General features: G+C 25.9%; 2 protein-coding genes across 7 annotated transcripts in view; both read left to right on the top strand.

The window, feature by feature from the left end:
* Nucleotides 1-2,951: 2,951 nt before the first annotated feature.
* On the top strand, nucleotides 2,952-6,920 carry LOC136075410 (uncharacterized). Of its 2 annotated transcripts, none has more exons than XM_065788490.1 (2): nucleotides 2,952-3,081; nucleotides 6,033-6,920. In XM_065788490.1, the coding sequence occupies exon 2, from the start codon at nucleotides 6,046-6,048 to the stop codon at nucleotides 6,847-6,849; it is 804 nt and encodes a 267-aa protein (XP_065644562.1). In that variant the 5' UTR covers nucleotides 2,952-3,081; nucleotides 6,033-6,045; the 3' UTR covers nucleotides 6,850-6,920. The 2 variants fall into 2 exon arrangements, with proteins under 2 accessions (XP_065644562.1, XP_065644561.1); XM_065788489.1 differs by lacking the exon at nucleotides 2,952-3,081 and adding an exon at nucleotides 3,393-3,527.
* A 1,770-nt stretch (nucleotides 6,921-8,690) lies between these two features.
* Nucleotides 8,691-18,073, top strand: part of LOC100200525 (cohesin subunit SA-2) — a 104,429-nt gene continuing 95,046 nt past the window's right edge. For all 5 annotated transcript variants that reach the window (XM_065788485.1, XM_065788484.1, XM_065788486.1 and 2 more), the window contains exons 1-2: nucleotides 8,691-9,012; nucleotides 11,147-11,307. In XM_065788485.1, coding sequence (XP_065644557.1) covers nucleotides 8,716-9,012; nucleotides 11,147-11,307 — 458 coding nt within the window. In that variant the 5' untranslated portion in view covers nucleotides 8,691-8,715. The remainder of the gene's footprint in view (nucleotides 9,013-11,146; nucleotides 11,308-18,073) is intronic.

Genomic DNA, 18,073 nt, shown 5'->3' with positions numbered 1-18,073 from the left:
TGTATCCCTAACTTAAAGTAACTTAAATAAATCTAAAGAAAAATAGCAACGCTAAATTTTGAAATAATATTGATGCTGATGGGTTATTAAGTTTCCATAAAATGTAGCTAGTAAAAATGAAAAAGTTAAAACTTCAAGGTTCGGGAGCAACCCTATAAGCTGCCTAAATATTACCAAAAAAATTTGTCTTAAGAAAGACAAATTTTTTGTTTTTTCCTGCCACCACATTTCTACTTCCTACTTCATGTTCTCTCTTTAACAAACAACTGGAAATTTTTAAAAAAGCTTAAAATTTCTATAAACAAAACACCGGTAAAAATTAGTTGCGTAATGTCATGATAAAGATACTTGCGTCATTAATGTGCTCAGGAAATTGTTCCTAATAACCTGCAGATGATCTGAATAAAAAATGTCTAAAACTTTATTAAGATTACATTTAATAATCACGTCCTGCTTTTTCAGAAGGTACTGCTGTGGAGGCAAAAAAAAAAAGAAGGAAAAGGCCGTAGCTAGAAAAGACTTTAAAATTCTATTTTAACAATTAAAAGTTTTTTTGCTATATTCAACTTTATGCTATAAAACATCATTTAAAATGTGATACTACTGTGTAAAAAATTTATCTTGTCAAAGGAAACAAACCAAGTCGAGTAAATAATATCTAGAGAAAGAGGTAAAACAGTAACAGTGTGTTACATTGTCTCTGCAGCTGGTCTAGCAATACCCCCTGTTATTGTTTTTCTAAGAAAATTATTTAGAAACCAACCAATGAGAGGAGCGCCAGAAGGTTCTATTTGATTAGCCAATCAATCTGGATGGATGAATGGTGAAATATTCACAGAATATTAGTGACAGAAATTTGCTCTTATGATATCATATAGATATGTATATGGTGATGACATTTTTTTTACCATCAGATAGAGATGTGCCTAAAAAACCATGCAATGAAGGCTCATGTGAAAAATCCATTATAAATGTTATTCTTTCAGATATCTCAGGTTTACGTTTGCAACATGAAGCAGTAAAAGAAAACTCCACTTTATTTTTCCTGAAATTGTACTTTTTCATGTATAGCATTTATTTGGCGTTTTATAAAGTTATTCCGTCTTTTGTTTATTAAAAAAAAGCTTAAAATTTCAATAAAACATAGTCACAAGAAATAGATTTTCTATTTTCTATTTCATGAATAAAAATCAAAACAACGATAGAAATTTTTTACGCATGTCACGATAGAGCACCTAGTAATTGCTTCCTTAGGTAGTTAGTTAAGTACGCGTTTGACACACATTAATGAGACAATTTTTTTTTTCTTTTTAATTTTACATTTAAACTTTTATTTTCTTATAAAACAATTAACGAGGTTAGGATCCTAATAGGCTGCGAATGGTCTATAAAAAATAAGTATAGAAATGGTCGGTGTGGAATAGACTTACCATGAACCGTATTATTCGGGTCATGATAAGCTCATTATTCCACATATTTTTATGTCTAATTAGAAATGTTTTTTAAACTTTTCATAGTGGTTGTAATTAATCAACACATTTCAAGCGGTTGTTTTCAATATTATTTAGAATACCCGTTTCAGGTACTAATACCCGAACCGCTGATAAATAGCGAAAGAACCAAAGCAACAAAATTTTTAGGGATACTTATCGATGAGAATATTTCATGGGAAGCCCACATAAACTTTTTAAAAACTAAAATAAGAAACAATATTTGTATGCTTTACAAAGCTAGACCGATATTACCCCAAAAAAATCTAAATCAACTCTATTTCTCTTTCATTCAAACCTATTATACGTATGGTAATATGGCATGGGCGAGTACCCATAGATTCAACCTAGTGGCACTCTATCAACATCAAAAACATGCTGCAAGAATTGTATTTAATAAAGATTTATTTATGCTGAACCTTTGCTAAAACTTCTTAATGCACTAAGCCCCTATAAAATTAACATCTATCAAAACTTGTTGTTCATGCTTAAATATAAACTTGGACTTCTCCCATCACATTTTTCAAAAGAGTTTTTTAAATGCAATAGAAATAGATATGATACTCGAAGAACAGGAAATTTTAATGAATCAAATAAAGAAACAAAGCTATCACGTTTCTCTATTTTGTATCGCGCCCCTTACCTCTACAACAAACTAATATCTAAAAATACTACAATTACAAAATTGCATTACCCAAATTCTCTGAAATACTGTTAAAAAAACTTGTTCTAGACATAAACAATTTCACGAGTGTATATTAAAACAAATAGCTAAAAAAAACCCTAAAAGACCAACTTCAAAACAAAGTATATGTTAGATTTTGTTTATATTTCGAACATGTCTGTCAATATATTAAGTATAACAAGCCATCTAATTATATATTTATGTGTATCAAATACAGCTCTTTTTTCTTTTTAATTATCTTATAGCTTTTTATATGTGACTCTAATGCCACCATGAGACTTTGGTTAACTGGAATTGTTTAATGAATTAAGTATACAAAAATATTGCAACTAAAAGCGCTTTCTTGATGACAAGACCACACGGTCTTTTGCAAATTTCCCGCGTTCTTTTAACGGCGTTACTTTTTAATATTTATTATTTGTGCTAAATTTATTGTTTGTACTGAAAAAAAGTTCCTATTATATATGTACGATATTTTATTTTATACATCGAATCAGTTTAAATTAAATACATCGAATCAGTTTAAATTAAATACAACGAATCAGTTTAAATTTATGATCACGTATTTCTAAAGTTTTAATAAAAGAACAAAAAACAAACAAACAAAAAAAAAGCATTTTTTTATTCATAACTCTAAAATTTATTAAACATTAAAATAATGGTAGACATACCAAGACCCGTTAGCATGAACGATTTGAAATTCTAAAAACTGCGTAAATTGTTAACATTCGAAAAGAGAAATCAAATTTTAGCGATTTTATCGTTGCTTAAATATGCCGCGTAAATTGTATTGATTTGTAATGTATTAAAAAATGTAATTAGAAATTCTTAAAACCTAACAAGATATGTTATAATAGTTCTGAAAAAAGGGTTTTATGAAATACTTTATTTTAAAGTGAAATAAGGGTATGTACTTAACTAGCTAAATTATTTTGAATTTTGATTTTCAGTTCTCACAATATTCATGTTGAATTCGTGGATTTCGTAAATTTCGTATATCTCATGTAAGACCGATATGAATTTGTATAAATTGTTCATTGCCGCCAAATTCTGGTAAAAAGCATCTTTCAAAGCTGTGTTTGGATTATATTTATTGCTTGCAAATTTTTTATTACAATTTTTGCTTATGTAAATAAATAAGAAGTATTTTTAAACGTTTTAGCACTCTTATCAATAAAAAAAGAAAAATAATATTTTTCCAATCAATATCTGATTTCAGCGTTAGCTATATTATAACCTATAAAGAGATGTTTTTAGTGAAATATTCCATTACACCTGATGTTAAGCATATCCAAGGCATTAGCGTGATTCTGAAGTTAGATACTGGTTTAAAAATAGTACATTTAGTGCGGGTATTAATAAAATATCTTATTTACGCTTTTTTATTTTATTTATCATTGTTTAAATTAATTGACATGATTTTTATGACTATGATTAATAGTATGAAGTTAATCTTTTGAAAAAAAAATTGTTTTCAGAATCTTATAAAATCATTTAACTCTTTTTAAAGAATAGTCGTAATTACAATAATAACAAATAATGATATTGAAAACCTTGTTGAAATAATATGATACATTGACTGAGGGTTTAGGCAGGTGCTATTGAGATATGAAGGATGATAATTATATATATATATATATATATATATATATATATATATATATATATATATATAATATATTTTTAATTATTAAATGCTTTTTATTCTATTAGTGTATTGTGTTCATTTTTAAATTAGACAGAATAATAAATATCATTGCAAGAGCAATGACATATTATTGACAATACTATTGTAATTATGTGTGTGTATACTTATATATACGTATTTTTGTCATATATTAATGACATATTATATAACCTTTTTAGGGGTGCCACAAGACCCTTAAACATCAAACAGGTCCATAATATTATTAAAAAAAAGTTTTTCAAAAGTATATCATGTTGGGCTCAAATGAAACAAAATTATATAAAAATTATTGAGAAAAAATAAAAAACATTGAGAAAAAAAATTATAATTAAAATAATCATGTTGAATTACCTTTTTTCGTTTTAAGTTAAAAAATGTCATTTTCTGTTTACTAAAATCTAAAATAATAGTTTATTTATAAAATGATTTATATTTTTGAATTTTTTTTTATAATTTCACTTCATTTAAGAGCCTACATGACACCACTAAAAATATTTTTTATTCAAAAATTTTTTAAATCCAGTATTATTTGTTATATAGAACACTTTAAGTGGGTAAGAGCAGACTTTTTTTTAAGAACTATTCAAGGACCACCCTAATGTATATATATGCAAGTTTTAAAATTGCACTGAAAAAGTTTCAAAGGGGAGAGCTTATAAGTAATGGCTTTTGTAAATAAAACTTAAAATGAATGAGTTCGATACTTTTAAAATTATTTTTGTATTACTAAATTCAAATTTAAATGAGCAAATTTTTATAATTGTTATAAAAAAAATTGTATTTTAGTTAATAAATATGCGTGTACTTAATGTTTTCCCTTTAAGTCTTATTTTACATACTAATCTAAAGATGCACTATAAAAATGTTGTGTATCAAGTTTATTTTTAGAATAAATAGATTGTATGCAATCTATTTAATTTTCAGAAGAAATGGATTGTATGCAATCTATTTAATTTTTAGAAGAAATAGATTGTATGCAATCTATTTATTCTAAAAATGAAAGAACTTAAATTTTAAATATTTTTAAAAAAATTTTCTATTAAAAGTATAAAACTTAAAGTTTAAATTTTTAAAAACTATTAAAGCTCTATAGTTCTTTGTTGTTGTCTTTTTTTTTTTTTTTTTTACAGCTTTTTCAATATGGTTTTTAACGAAATTCTTATGATGGTCATTTCAACTTATCGAGTTTATTTAAAAATAATCATGTCAACACATTAAATAAAAAAAAAGGTTTTTATGATTGATTATGATAGAATAAATTCAGAATTATATAAAAACATAGGTCTGAAAACCTGAGGAAAATGCAATCTTTTTTATACTTGGTTAAAATTAAATTCCTTTTCAATAAAAGCTTTAAAAAAGCCTGGTTTCTATCAACACTTTAATGCAAAATGCATTTCTGATTGATCTCTGACCCTAACCCTAACCCTGACCCAAACTATGTACATTTAATTACGCCAATCCCTATTTGTCAGTCGATATATGTACATTTAATAGTGCCAATATCGATATGTTTATTTATAATAATAATCGATATATATATATATATTTAATTGCGCCATTCCCTAATTGTCAGTCTATATGTATGTATATCTTAAAATATGAATTGAGTTTAAATATGTTTAAATTTTGACAACAATAAAAACCACAAACCGGTTTTTATTGTTGCCAAAATTGCCCCTCAAATATTTGCTTGGCCGTAGTTAGTGTTTTTAAAATTTGAAAAGGCAAAAACATGTAAAAGCACTCCACAACAAGAGTATTATTATTTTAATTTTTTGTAACAGATATTAAAATGTCAGGTTAAATGTCATGTAGAGTGGAATACTGCCTCTTTAAAACTTTAGCAGACTTAGGCAAAAAACTGATAAATATGCTAAACTGGCCATATTACCCTACAGTGGCCGCATTACCCCATCTGACGGTATATAATTTAACTTTAAGAATGCTTGATTAACTATTCCTTCTTTCAAGGGACGAGTTTAAGACTACAAGTTTAAGTATAAGATCAAATTAACCAGTTTTTAAGCAACAATGATTTAAATTCATATATATATATATATATATATATATATATATATATATATATATATATATATGTATATACACAAACACACACATATATATATTTATTTATTAGTGATCTAATATTTTAATGATTTGTTTTAAGGTTCTAATCAAGGATGAGTGATAGTGAGTTACCTACCAAAAAATCAAAATTGGAGGGCGGAGGAAGTAATGGATCTTTTGATACGAAATGGAGAGAAGTAGTACAAGAAATTGAATCAGTTAGTGGTAAAGAAATTCTTTTAATTGAGAATATCCCATCACAATTAGATTCTTCGAAAATAACAAAAGAATTCATACTTTCTATGGATCACTTTTTGCTTGACAAAGATTTATGTAGAAGTGTTATGAAAAAGCGTGATGATTCATTAAAGATAATCTATGGATGGAAAAATGGAAGTACTTCATGTGGGACTCACATTTGGAATAATGTTATGGTTCCAGATGTCAAAAAAGGAATTTCTCTTATTGAAGAAAAAGAATGGAAAAAAGCATTTGCACTGTTTTTGGGTTTACACTTATTTGCTATGCAAGAAACTGATTGGTTAGCAGATAATGAGTTTTACACTAATTTTGATTTGTTCCGTAAATGGTTTAATGATTATAGCAGTGGATGGGAAAAGCTCCTTGCTCAAACTGATGATACTCTAGGTATTGCATGTAAAAGTGGAAGAGAAGAAGGCTATCGACCAATATTAAATAAAATTTTGTTGGATTGGGAAACAGAGACAAATATATTAATAAAAGATATTTTTGATGAATATGCGCATGATGAGAAAGCTAGAGTAAGAATTTTTACTGAAGAAGGTTTTAGTGATGATGATGAAGAAGATGACGAAGATGTTGAAGATGAAGATGATGAAGATAATTCTGATGATTTTAGCAGTGATGACGAGGAAGATGATGATGTTGAAAATTAAGAATTTCAATAGAATTTTAAAAAAATATACTTTTTATGATATTGAAATACTGAAACAATAGGAAATTAAAATTGGTTTTTATTTTTAGTGCTTTATTAATAGAAGCAATATTATATAAATCTATACTTGTTAACATTTTATAATTATCTTTCTAGTTTATTTATTTTTTTTATTTATACTTTAAAACATTCTTCACTGAAAATAGAAATAATTTTAGTGTTAAAAAAGTTTTCACAACTTAAAAATAAATTTCATCATTTTTAATTTAATACTTTTTTTAAATAATTTTTACTATCTCTGGTTACTTTGTTGTTTTTAAAATGCTTCAAATCTTTTTATTGTATTTGTTTTATCACAAAAATAATAGCTTACAAAATTTATATTTTGTTTCTTTAAGTATAGCATAATTTATTTTTAAAGCATACAATATTTGTATTATTTATTTAAAAGAGTTGATTGCTTTTTTAAATTACATTTTACGTTAACAAATATTGTTATTTTTTTTAAGTACCAAGAAGAGTCAATATTAGCTTTTGTGTTTTTTAGTTGGAATTAAGCATTTGCAACTTTTAGGTCATTTTATTTAAAATGGGCATATTTTTTATTATTATATTTAAAGTATAATTAAAACTCCGTTTTTATAATTACAGTTTTATTTAAAATATATTCAAAACTCAAATGGACTAAAGTATTTGAAAATTTATTTTAAAGCATATTTTTGCATTTTAATGCCTAACGCTAAATAAATAAATTTTATTATAGGTGGTTTTCAAAGTTGGATTAGCTTTTTTTGTTAGAAATAGTATTTGCTATTTATTTTCTTATTTTTGCTTTAAAAATTCTTTAAATAGCAGCGATATTTTAACAAAAATTTATGCTTAAATGTTAAAAAGCGTTAAAAAAACCTTTTTCTTATGCTATGGTTATATGCTAAAAGCATAAGAATAATATCAAACACTTCCTGATTCGTGTTTTTTAAAAAACTTATTCTTATTTTATTCTTAGGCATAAGAAAATTATTATCAGGGGCTATTACAGGTGAACAATTTGGATGGCAATACCTCTTGTGCTGGTGTGTGCCATAAGTATGTTTGATGGAAATAATACATGCTGTTAAAAAAAAAACTTGACCAAATAGGTTCAACACTGTTAAAAAGGGTCTAGAATACTCCCTGATTAAATAATTTGATTCGAATCATTGGTAATAGTTCTACATTTATTCCCATGATATTTTTATTGGTTTAATTGTAGTTCGAAGCTAACATCTGAATAATTTTATAAAATACAAACAAATAAAAGTGAAACTTTATGATTAAAAACTATGACATCTGTTAAAAAGCTAAATAAATAATTTTTATTGTTGTATTTGGTTATATAAATCATCAATATCATCACTGATGACATAAAACTAAAATAGCCACCTGTGAAGTCTTCAGTATATATCAATCTAGAGTTTGGGCAGTAGCAATCAACATATGATTTATCAATGTATATATATATATATATATATATATATATATATATATATATATATATATATATGTATATATATATAATATATATATATATATATATATATAATATATATATATATAATATATATATAATATATATATATATAATATATATATATATAATATATATATATATATATATATATATATGTGTATATATATATATGTGTGTATATATATATATATATATATATATATATATATATATATATATATATATATATATAATGAATTTTGATTAAAATATATATATATATATGTATAAATTTTGATTAAAATATATAATTACAGAGTATGAATATTTAAAGAGCATTTGTTTTTCTTTTTATTAATTCAGATTTATTAAAAAAATATGCCTGGATTGACATCTAATGAAAGTTTTTCTCAAAATTCCAATATATCAAGTCCATCACTTGATTTAAATAGTTTTGATGACAACAACTCCACACTTGTACATAGTGATAACATCAACGATGAAAGTGATGATATAAATACATCTTTTTCAAGTCAAAATAGCCATAGTCAAGATTCACTGGGTCAAAGACTTCAAACTTCACCAAGCTTTATAAGTCCTATTACAGTATCTAGCCAACATGAGGCTTCTAGTGAATTAATTGAAAACACAAGTACTGCTTATAGAAATAAAAAGGTTTTAACATTGACTTATTCATTTACATAATTATAAAATTATTATTTATAATGTTAATATTAGGGTAGTATAATATTTATGATTTATATTGTTAATAAAATACAAATAGCTATTTATATAAGATTGTAAATGATATAAAGTTTAATTATCAGTTTCATTTAACTTATTATGTGCAAAACTTATATTATCATGATGTCTGCCATCTATATAGATAACCATTTTTGTTCATTTTTTTTTTCTCTTATTATTTAAAAGAAAGTAAAGGAAAAGCTGGGGAAGCTGTAAGTCAGAAAAGTTATTATTAATTTTTTTAACTTCAATCACATCAGCTTTTAAATAATTTAGGAAAAAAAAAGAAAATTGTTCTAAATATATTTTTCAAAAATGATTAGTAAATGTGATGTTAAAGCAGTATCACATTCAAAAACACTTTAAGAAGTAGCGTACCAAAGGGTTTGTTAGGTTTAAAGTTAAGAGAAATTTTCCACATTTTATACCTGCATTTTATGTTGAAAATTTCCGCATTTCTGCATTATACCTGTGTCCATAATTACATATTTTGATATAAATTGATCATTCACTAATATATTCACAGTACTTATGTTATACTTTGCAATACCTGTTACTGTGGCAACTACAAAGAGAACTTTAAGCACATGTTATATTTTACAATACCTGTTTCCATGGCAATTACAAAATGAAAGTTAAGCACATTAAAAAGAATTAAAACACGTTTAAAGACAATGATGGTGCATGACTGTTTTTCTGCGCTTAGCTATTGAAGCAGAATCAGCAGCTCAATTAAATTTAAAAGATAATATAGACCAATTGGCAGCTAGGAAGGCATGAAAGACAACACTTTCATTAGATTTTCAATATACTAGACTTATACTCTATTTTATACTGGTTTCTGTCATTAAATTAAAATTGTGAATAAGAAAAAGTTTGTTGTTTTCATGTATAATTTTTTTTTGCCAAAAAAGAGGGGGAGGGAAGAAATGAAATTTAGGTTGGAGTAATGTAGTCCGTATATACATTGAATATTCTTTTGACTTTAATTATGATTTCGCACCTGATTTTATTTAGAGGGTTATTTAATTTTTTTAAATTTACTTCTAGCAATCTAATATCATTTCTTTTGTATATGACTTCTTCACCTTTTTTGTTTTCACCGTAATTTATATTTTCTTCTAATTGAACCAGGGTTTAGCTATTTATAAGATATAATGGTTTCTTTCAAGGAACATTGTTGTTTTTTATTAATTGTTATTTTTTAAGTTATGTTTGTTTTTTACTTTCACTGATTGGTTTGGTGACATGTTTCTTGTTAAATCCGAAGCAACACTCAGTTATCATTACTACCTCTTTATAGGTATCACAATATCACATTCAAAAAAGACTCTTTGTGATACAACTTAGATAAGGTGTTATTTGTTGAGGAATGCCTTAAACTATGGCCCACAACTTCGCTTTGTTGAAGGATACAAGGTAATATGTAAAAGAATATTAGGAAATTGTGGTTAATCTGTTTGTTCAACTTCAGATTTATTAAAAGCTCGAAAATTTGTTTAAAAAAAATTGTTTAGAAGTTTTATGTTTTTTCTTTAGAAAATTTTCTCAGAAAAAAGCAGCAGCAAAAAATATTTTTTTGTTTTGTTGTTTTTGCAATAAATGAGAAATGATGCGCTTTTTAGATAATGAATAATTTCTTTTTTTAATGTTTAGATGTTGTTTTGCTATTTATGCAGTTGTTATTTGAATAAAATTTTAACTAAGTACATAATTTTTTTAAATGTATTCTGTTTTATACGGTTTTATAGTCTTAGTTTAACCCATATTTTAATAATAAAATAACACATAATAAGTTTGATTACTTTCTTGGTTTTATCATACTTTAAAACAGCAAGTTAGCTTTTTTTTTTTTAATTTTGAGCTTAGAAAAATGCTGCAACAGGTTTCCCTGTATAACCTACAGGTTTTGGCAGCCTTATCTACTTCATACTCTAATTTTATTCATATCAATATATAAAAAATTTATTAAATACTATTATTTTATTCATATCAATATATAAAAATATATACTTCTGACATTTTAAATAAATTACCAATTCTTTAAATATATGACTTTGACTAGGTGAGCAATCGGCATATTTCAAATCGCGTAACTGCAAAACCAAATTACTTTGATGCATCGCCTATTGCAGCAACGAATGTGACCAAATCATCTAATAATAAATCTCAATCTACCGCAGTGAAAATGGTGGATTCAGATGATGAAGATAAAATTGATGACAGGTATTTTGTTATATATTTTGTTGAAAAAATCCATATTTTAATGTTCTAATATCTGCTTTATTAGACCTAGTTGATTTTCTTTCACTTTATTAAAGAAATATTCATGTGCCATGTATATAGAGTATAGGACAAGCTTGGTCCTTAAAATCCAGGTATGTAGTTAGGCTAGGGTGTTTGAAAAAACAACATTAAAAAAAATATCTTCTGGTACCTTCCTAATGTGTTTTGTATGATAAAATAATACTGGATTTAAAATTTTTTTGAATAAAAAATATTTTTAGGGATAGCTTAAGACTAAGGCTGTCAACAGGTACTTTAAAAACATTAACTGTAATATAATAGTTTACAATATTAATATGGTATATGAAAGAAGATCATAAAGATCCTGTTGTTAAAAATTTTAATAGTTACGATTTCTTTATCACCATCAGAATTTCTGAAAAAATTCAATATAACATTTGAAAAGTTATTTGAGTATTTAATTTAGATACCTACTTATTATTACTCAATGATTTTTATTATTACTCCTGTGTATAATGCTTTCCTTTATATAAAACAGAAACTTACCCAAATCATTAATTTGTCTCTCAACAAAAATCTTCAAAAATCTGATACATGGCAGGTATAATTATGCTATTTTAGCCCAAAAGAACATGTGCATACATGCAACTTCAGTATCATCAGAATATGCTTTCTAAACTACTAGGCATGTGGTCAATCAAGGACCCACATCTTAGGCATCCGAAACAGTGAAGACCATAGTATTTCTCAACCCTAATTGGGACTTGTGTAACATGGACACTTAGATTAAAATAATAAGTGACATGATTGATTTAAAATTTTTTGTTGACTGTTGAAAGAAAAACTTTTATAAAAAATATTTTTTTAACAGGTACCTGCCTGTTCATTTGACAGGTACAGGGGCAGGCATTTTCACAGTTTTTGACAGCACTACTTGAACATTTAACAAGCCTCTAAAGTTATTAATAAATTTTTTTTTTTGACAAGAAATGAAAATAGTGCATTTTTACAGGGTTTTTTTATTATAATTTTTTATGCCGTGGTTCACACACAACTGCATGTGTACATGGCGCTACAAATTGTTTTTTTTTTATGAACATTGGCGCTCGTATCTTTATTTATTAGTGAATGTCAAATTTAAAAGATATATGTCGAATAAGGTAGTTTTATTTTCAAATAATTTTTGTTTTAGTTAATAGGTTATTAGATATATCAAAGGTGCTTAATGCATTTAATCAATTTTTATTTTTTCAAAACAATTTTTTACGCATTTGCAAAGTGTGCACAAATTAATAATAATTAATATGCAAAGATTTAATTGCTCAAATCAATATAATTAATATGACCTAATGATTGTAAACTGATATCCATTGATACTAAATAGTGAGTTTTTTACAAATTAGTTCGTTAAGTTTATTTACTAATAAAAAAACATGAAGAAATTAAATAAAAGAACTAAAAGTAAACTAAAAGTTGTTTTCACATTTCTTTTTTCAAAACTTTAAAAAATAATATATTAAATATTTAATAATAAGTTAATAAAAATATCATCTTATTGGTGTTGTTAAATGCAAAATAAAAAATTAAAACTACAGTAAACATTATAATTCTATAAATTCTATTAGATTTTACATGTTTCAGAAAAACTTAAAAATTCTTTTCAAAAGTTTTCAAAGTGTTTTTAATAAGCAAATGAACATTACTTCACTTTAAGGAAAATAAGATTTTAAAGTAAGCGTGCTTTAGGAGAAAGCAATTATAATGTTTAAGCATGGTTTCTTTCAAAGTAATTGCAAATCCATTGATTTTTAGTAAAGTTTTGCATGTTTTTGTAAACGTATGCAAAAACTATGCTAAAACATAATTATTTCCTTCAGTAGTGTACTTAGTTATTTTACTTAAAAGTAATTGAAGAAATTGCTATTGAAGAAAATGCTATTGAAGAAAGCATAGTCATAGTATTTAACTAGTCTGGAAATGCGGGTCATTTTTTTATAACACTTAAGTTCCTCTCTATACTAGTGCTCAGTAGGGCTTCTCATTTCCCGCAATTTTCAAATCCCGGGATTCCGGGATAAAAAATTTTGTATTCCCGGAATCCCGGCAATTTTTTATAAGCACAAATTAAAAGAAAAAATTATCTTATAAATATAAAAATAACACAAAAATCAGTTTTAATTCAAGATCATAAACAAAAAATACATAATAATTATGAAAATAAAATAAACAAAACAAAAACAAACTTCATGAAAGTTATTATAATTAATTATTTTTAAAAAAGTTTTTTAAAAAGCACAAATAATTAATAGAGTTATCACTTAATGATGACCGCATTTTTGTGACAAATAGACCAGCAGCAGAAAAAGCTCTTTCAGATTCAACCAAAGTCGATGGGATGGTCATCAAAGCATTAAATAATTTGTCCAAATTACTGGTGCGCTCTCCGGTAATTTCAAAAATATTCATTTCTTTTATGATGTTTTTAACATCATAGGAAATGTATTCTGCACTCTCGATTCGCGTTACATTCAAAATTGCATCATCCAATTTCTGTTGGAGGTTAGAAGACCTAGTTAAGTGAATTGGCTCTTCTAACATTAAAGCACCAGCCTCATCATCACTACTATTAATTATTTCTTCGATATCAGCAGAAGTACTTCTTGCGCCAGTATCCGAATCCGAAATAAAAAGTTTAGCAAATAATTTCTTAGCTGTAGAATATAATGCAGATTTAGAAGGCAATGTCATTACCGAATCTATTTCCGATGGATATTGATAATTTTTCGGATTATTTAAATACTTAACTAAACCAATTAAATTTTTATTCCGTCGTTCGACTATTCTCTGTCGCACAGATTGAAGCATTTTAGAAGAAAAACTATTTTTATTCTTGCTCAAGTCATCCAGTATGAATAATAATACACCCTCTGCTTCAAGTAGTGTGGTGTTTCTTCGGCCAAGTCTTTCAATGCCAATTTTTAGTGGTTGCAACGCTGTTATTACAACGTTAATTAGTAAATATTCTTGCTCCGAAATGTTGTCAATATTAAGAGTTCGCAATTTTAAGTCCGTTAAGGCTTTCAATATACAAGTTTTTAAGGCAATAAATCGTTCGAGCATTGCAAGAAGGCTGTTCCACCTTGTTTTTACATCCAGTATCAACTTAAGTTCTTTATTGTACTCAATTCTAACGTATTTTTGGAGAATTTCATTTTTAAGTGATGATTTACGAAACATTCGCACCATTTTTCGGACTTTCTGAATTATTTGAGCAATACTAACATTATCTTGTAGCTCATCATTGAATTCTACGTTTCTTAAATTAAATAAATCGCCGTATTGACTTGATTGACAATCAAATAAAGTTACATACTCGCTGTCGATCTCTTCATTCTCGTTCTCACTCTCATCATCTTCACTATTATTGTCTTCTTCCAGATTTTGACTATCAAATTCGTTATGCTCACTATCTGATGCATCTAAATTTCTAGCTTTTTTGTAGAGAACATCTCAAACTGATAAATGCAGACCATGTGCATAACATAATTGGTGCTCAATACCGCTTAATCTTCCAAATTTTTTCATAACTGATGCACCGTCAGTTACACTAGAAATTATATGGTTCTTTGTAGATAAATTAAATTCCGATAATTTAGTTTCAACCATATCAACTATTTTTTCCGCAGGAAGTGCACCGAATATTCTAATCATGCCCAGGTTCCAAAACTTAGTTAAGGAATGCACATTTATATTCATATAGCGACGGTTTTTTAACGAAGTGTATTCGTCCATCGAAATAGAGAATCTTGCGCCATCTGAAATTAGCATAGTCATTTCCTTAATCACAACTTGTTTTGCTAAATGGTATTGGCTTTTTACCATACTCATAACATGTGAAGGGTTTTTAGGTAATATCATACCTTTATCAGATAAAGTTTTTCTTATATATTCGGATTTTGTAATGCTATTAATAGAAAATCCATCGACTGCAGCCATCTTTGAAACAATTTCTTCAATAGATTTCTCTTTTACAAACGAAGTGATTTTACGTTGGACATTTCCTAATTTAAAAGCTGTGTTTTCTTCATGTGGTCTTTTCTTATTAACTTCAATTTCAATTTCCTTGTGAACATTTTTTAAATGACGAAGAAGTCCACTTGTAGAGAATCCTTTACACATTATTGTTGCTTTGCATTTATTGCAAATAGCTGATTCTGTTTTTTTTTTCGCGTGTAAAATATTTCCAAACTTTTGATCCACTTTCACTTGCCATGATAGGGTTATCTAATTTGATATTTTACATTATAGCAATGAAAAATGAATTAAATACTGCATTATAAAAAATTTGTTATAAAAAATTTAACAACTTACAATTTGCTTTCTGATCCTGAAACTTCGATTAAATCAATAAATCAATTAATTCTATCTAGCTAATATATAAACCTAAACGAAAATTTATTGCCATCTATATTATGTTTTTTAATTAAGCGAAAATCCCGGGAAATTTGGGTCGAAATCCCGGGATTGCGGGATGCAATTTTACTACTGGGATCCCGTTTGAGAAGCCCTAGTGCTCAGCCTACTATTGAGTCATGCTTAAAAAAAAAAAAAAGAAGCTAAAAGCAAGTAAAAATTGTTTGTATTATTTACAAGACAATGTTATTAGATTTTTTCAAAAATAAAAAAATATATTTTTTACAAAATATGTGTAAAATATTAGTGGTGTCATTAATATTTTAAAATTGAAAAGTAAATTAAATTATTTTTGTTTTTCAATCTTGTATTGCTATATTAAAAAGTTACTACACCATAACATTATTAAATATACAGTAAGTATTTATTTTACTACTTCAGGAGTTAATTATATACCAATAATTTTTTTTTTAATATATGGCTATGACAATAGCTGTTTTAGTAGGTTTAAGTCATCTGACGTTCTCTTTAATGTTCTTGTTTCAAAATAAATGGTGGTTTTTAATTGGTGTACTCTATATATCAATTTAGTTTGACTTTTTTAAATCTTGAGCATAATATAAGACTTTTTTAAATCTTTTGCAATATATCATATTTAGCAGCAAGCAAGTGTGATAGACACTGCTCTCAATACAATTTTGACATATTAGAGCTAAAACAATTGTAGAATAAGAGGTACCAAAATTATTCTTACTAAGTCATAATAAAATATAAACAGATAAAGACAAGATTTGCTACTTCAAAACTTTAATGAAAAGTACAATTTTGGCTAGGGTTTTAAAACTTTTTGTTTCAGAAAATATTTTGTAGAATCAGCCGTAAAAATTGCATTAATGTATTTAATACTATTAAGATATTAGTTTTAGTAATTGTTTTTACTTATCATGATACTTAAAAAAGTAAAAGTAAAAGAGTAAGATTAAAAATGCAAATATTACAATATTTAAACCACTTTAATTAGTCATAGAAAGCTATTTAATGTGTTCATGCTGACATTAAATCATGTTTTATTTTTAAAGAGTACTTAATTGTTATTGTAAAAAGCGATAAAACGATATTAAAACAAACTGCAAAGTTGTTTTAACAATATAAAGAGCTTGTGTTAATGTAAAACAACTTTGTGACGCTTTATTGCTGTTTTATACAATTTATAACCTTAATAACATAAAAAGTGTTTAAAATAAAATGAAGTAAATAAGTAGAATTTTTCTAATTAATAAATTAAAACATTATCGTCATAAAACTTCAAATTTGTGCAAAAACATGCCATACAAGTCTATAATCTATAGACCAAGATTTAATTTTTGATGTTATAATTTAATTTTTTATTTTAAATTTTGCAATCACTGGTTTAATGATTGCAATAGAATATTTCTACTTTTAAAACTATTTTCAAGAAACAAAATATAATCAACTATTCAAAATCTTAACAATTTAAATAAAACTTTCTTTCTCACTTGCACTATGTTCTAAATCTGATATTATTACTGAAGCTAGAAATACGTTTAACTTTCAGCATTGATTCTCGCTATGCTAGGTATTACAGACTGGGTATAATGGCTGCTGAATTAAATTTTTAATTATTAAGCGTTAAAATTCTTTTAAATTTTTCCAATTTTCAAAATCACAAAATTATTTGAATAAGAGAAATTTTAAAGACTAAAATTCTTTTGTTCAAATAAATATCTTTTTAAATAAAATTCCTAAAAACAACAATTGTGTATTTATAGAAAATGTTTAATCCTGATATCGCTTTAGATAAAATAAAAAAAAAGATGGTTTTTTTGTTCTATTTTTTTAAATTCTATTCAAGATTTCTTGTTATATTTTGAATATAGTTAAAATAGTTTTTAGTTAAAAGCTTATATTATGTGAAACAAGTTGAGCGCGGTACTACCAGAGACGTGGTCAGGATCGAACTTGAAACCTCTCGCTTATGAAGCAAGCGCTCTACCACTGCACCACTATCGCATTGAGTTCAACATTAAAGATTTCATCAATTCATCAAGTTTATCATTAAAGATTTTTTATATAATTGTAAATTTTATAAACGGTGTAAGATCATTATATGAAAGGCCTTCTGGGATTATAAAAAATAAATCATTTGACAATTAAATATAAAAACGACCAATATTTTTTGTTAATATATAATGACTTCTTAAAATAGTTGAAATATTTACAAATTATTTAAAAATTTTAAGTTCTGTTTATACAGGGTACCATTTATCTGAACCAAGCTTTTCTGCAATCTGAATTCAATAATTTTGAAATA

Source organism: Hydra vulgaris, chromosome 01 (assembly GCF_038396675.1).
Source record: "Hydra vulgaris chromosome 01, alternate assembly HydraT2T_AEP".
Taxonomy (NCBI): Eukaryota; Metazoa; Cnidaria; class Hydrozoa; order Anthoathecata; family Hydridae; genus Hydra; species Hydra vulgaris.
Note: the sequence above shows the minus strand (reverse complement) of the source record. Positions and strands in the feature narration are given on the sequence as shown.

Coding starts and splice junctions, on each gene's coding strand:
- LOC136075410 (XM_065788490.1), top strand. CDS start 6,046: ATGAGTGATAGTGAGTTACCTACCAAAAAATCAAAATTGGAGGGCGGA.